The sequence below is a fragment of the Aplysia californica genome, unplaced genomic scaffold, assembly GCF_000002075.1.
Source record: "Aplysia californica isolate F4 #8 unplaced genomic scaffold, AplCal3.0 scaffold01503, whole genome shotgun sequence".
Taxonomy (NCBI): Eukaryota; Metazoa; Mollusca; class Gastropoda; order Aplysiida; family Aplysiidae; genus Aplysia; species Aplysia californica.
The window spans coordinates 51,557-52,817 of NW_004798773.1; the positions used below are offsets into that span (position 1 = coordinate 51,557).

Sequence of the window (1,261 nt, forward strand, 5' to 3'; positions counted from 1 at the left end):
TTAGGCTACCGGACTCGTAATCGTGAGGTTGTCGGTGGTCTAGTGGTTAGGCTACCGGACTCGTAATCGTGAGGTTGTCGGTGGTCTAGTGGTTAGGCTACCGGACTCGTAATCGTGAGGTTGTCGGTGGTCTAGTGGTCAGGTTAAAGGACTCGTAATCGTGGGGTTGTCGGTAGCCTAGTGGTCAGGTTAAAGGACTCGTAATCGTGAAGCTGTGGTTCGGGGGTTTGAGCCTCCGCTCGGTTCGACGTTCTGTCCTTGGGAAAGGCACTTTACACGAATTTCCCACTTGGCTCGGTCCTTTCGGAGATGGACGTTAAACTCGGAGGTCCCGCCTCTTAAATAACTTAATAGATAAGATATGATAAGATAATACTTTATTATCCCACAGGGAAATTTTTCTTGGCTGTACAGGACCATAAAAACACATGCAGGTATACATGACAATTCTAAATGATCTATTACTCTCATTAAAATTCAATATGTAATGAGAAGACAAGCTGACAAAATGTACATTCACATCAGATGCATCATTCAACCACAAGCGGGAGTTTAACTGCAAGACTTGTGGAGTTCTATATTACCAAATACTCTACGTTAGTGTGGATAGAGGCGTTAAACCTGTACCGTTTCACCGGGTTCCCACATTCTGCGACACGAGGAAGGCCCAGGAAGTTGTCTCACTAACAAGGCAATCCCCAATGTCCGGATCGGATGCGGGAACAACTTTACTTTTACTCTCTTGTAACACCTGTAATCCTTGACCCTTATATGACCTAATTGTGTTGCGAGTGCCGTAAAACTCTTACAAAAACTAAACGTGTGTTTTTGAACCCCTACCTATGGCACAGGGCTTGGGCTGGCAGGGTAGCCCGGAGTCTGGGTGCAACAGTTGTGAGAGAAGTCTCCGGCAAGCTGCGGCGTCCCCGGTACCCTGGTTAGTCACAGTGTGGTCGTCATCTTGTTGGTATTCCTTGGTGTCTCCTGTAAACAAACAAACAAACAAACAAACAAACAAACAAACAAACAAACAATACTATGAGTATTCCTTTCGGTCACCTGTAGACAAACACTACTAAACATGTTATGACATTAACATTATATTTGACGACCTACACCTTTCTCCACACATCATCGGCACGTTATGAGTCTTTATTTAGGCTATCTTTTTTTAAAGTAGAAATGGATTGTTCATTGTCCCGTTCTCAGATTGTATAATATTTAAAAAATAATATATAATATATAACAATATATCTTCTTC

At 43.1% G+C, this 1,261-nt stretch overlaps 1 protein-coding gene across 1 annotated transcript in view; it reads right to left on the minus strand.

Annotated features, from left to right (window-relative positions):
- Window positions 1-1,261, minus strand: part of LOC101851321 (nucleoside-diphosphatase mig-23) — a gene marked incomplete at its 3' end in the record, with an annotated part of 8,561 nt that overhangs the window by 3,168 nt on the left and 4,132 nt on the right. The window contains 1 exon segment of the mRNA XM_005112950.3: window positions 841-984. Within this exon segment, the coding sequence (XP_005113007.2) occupies window positions 841-984 (144 nt within the window).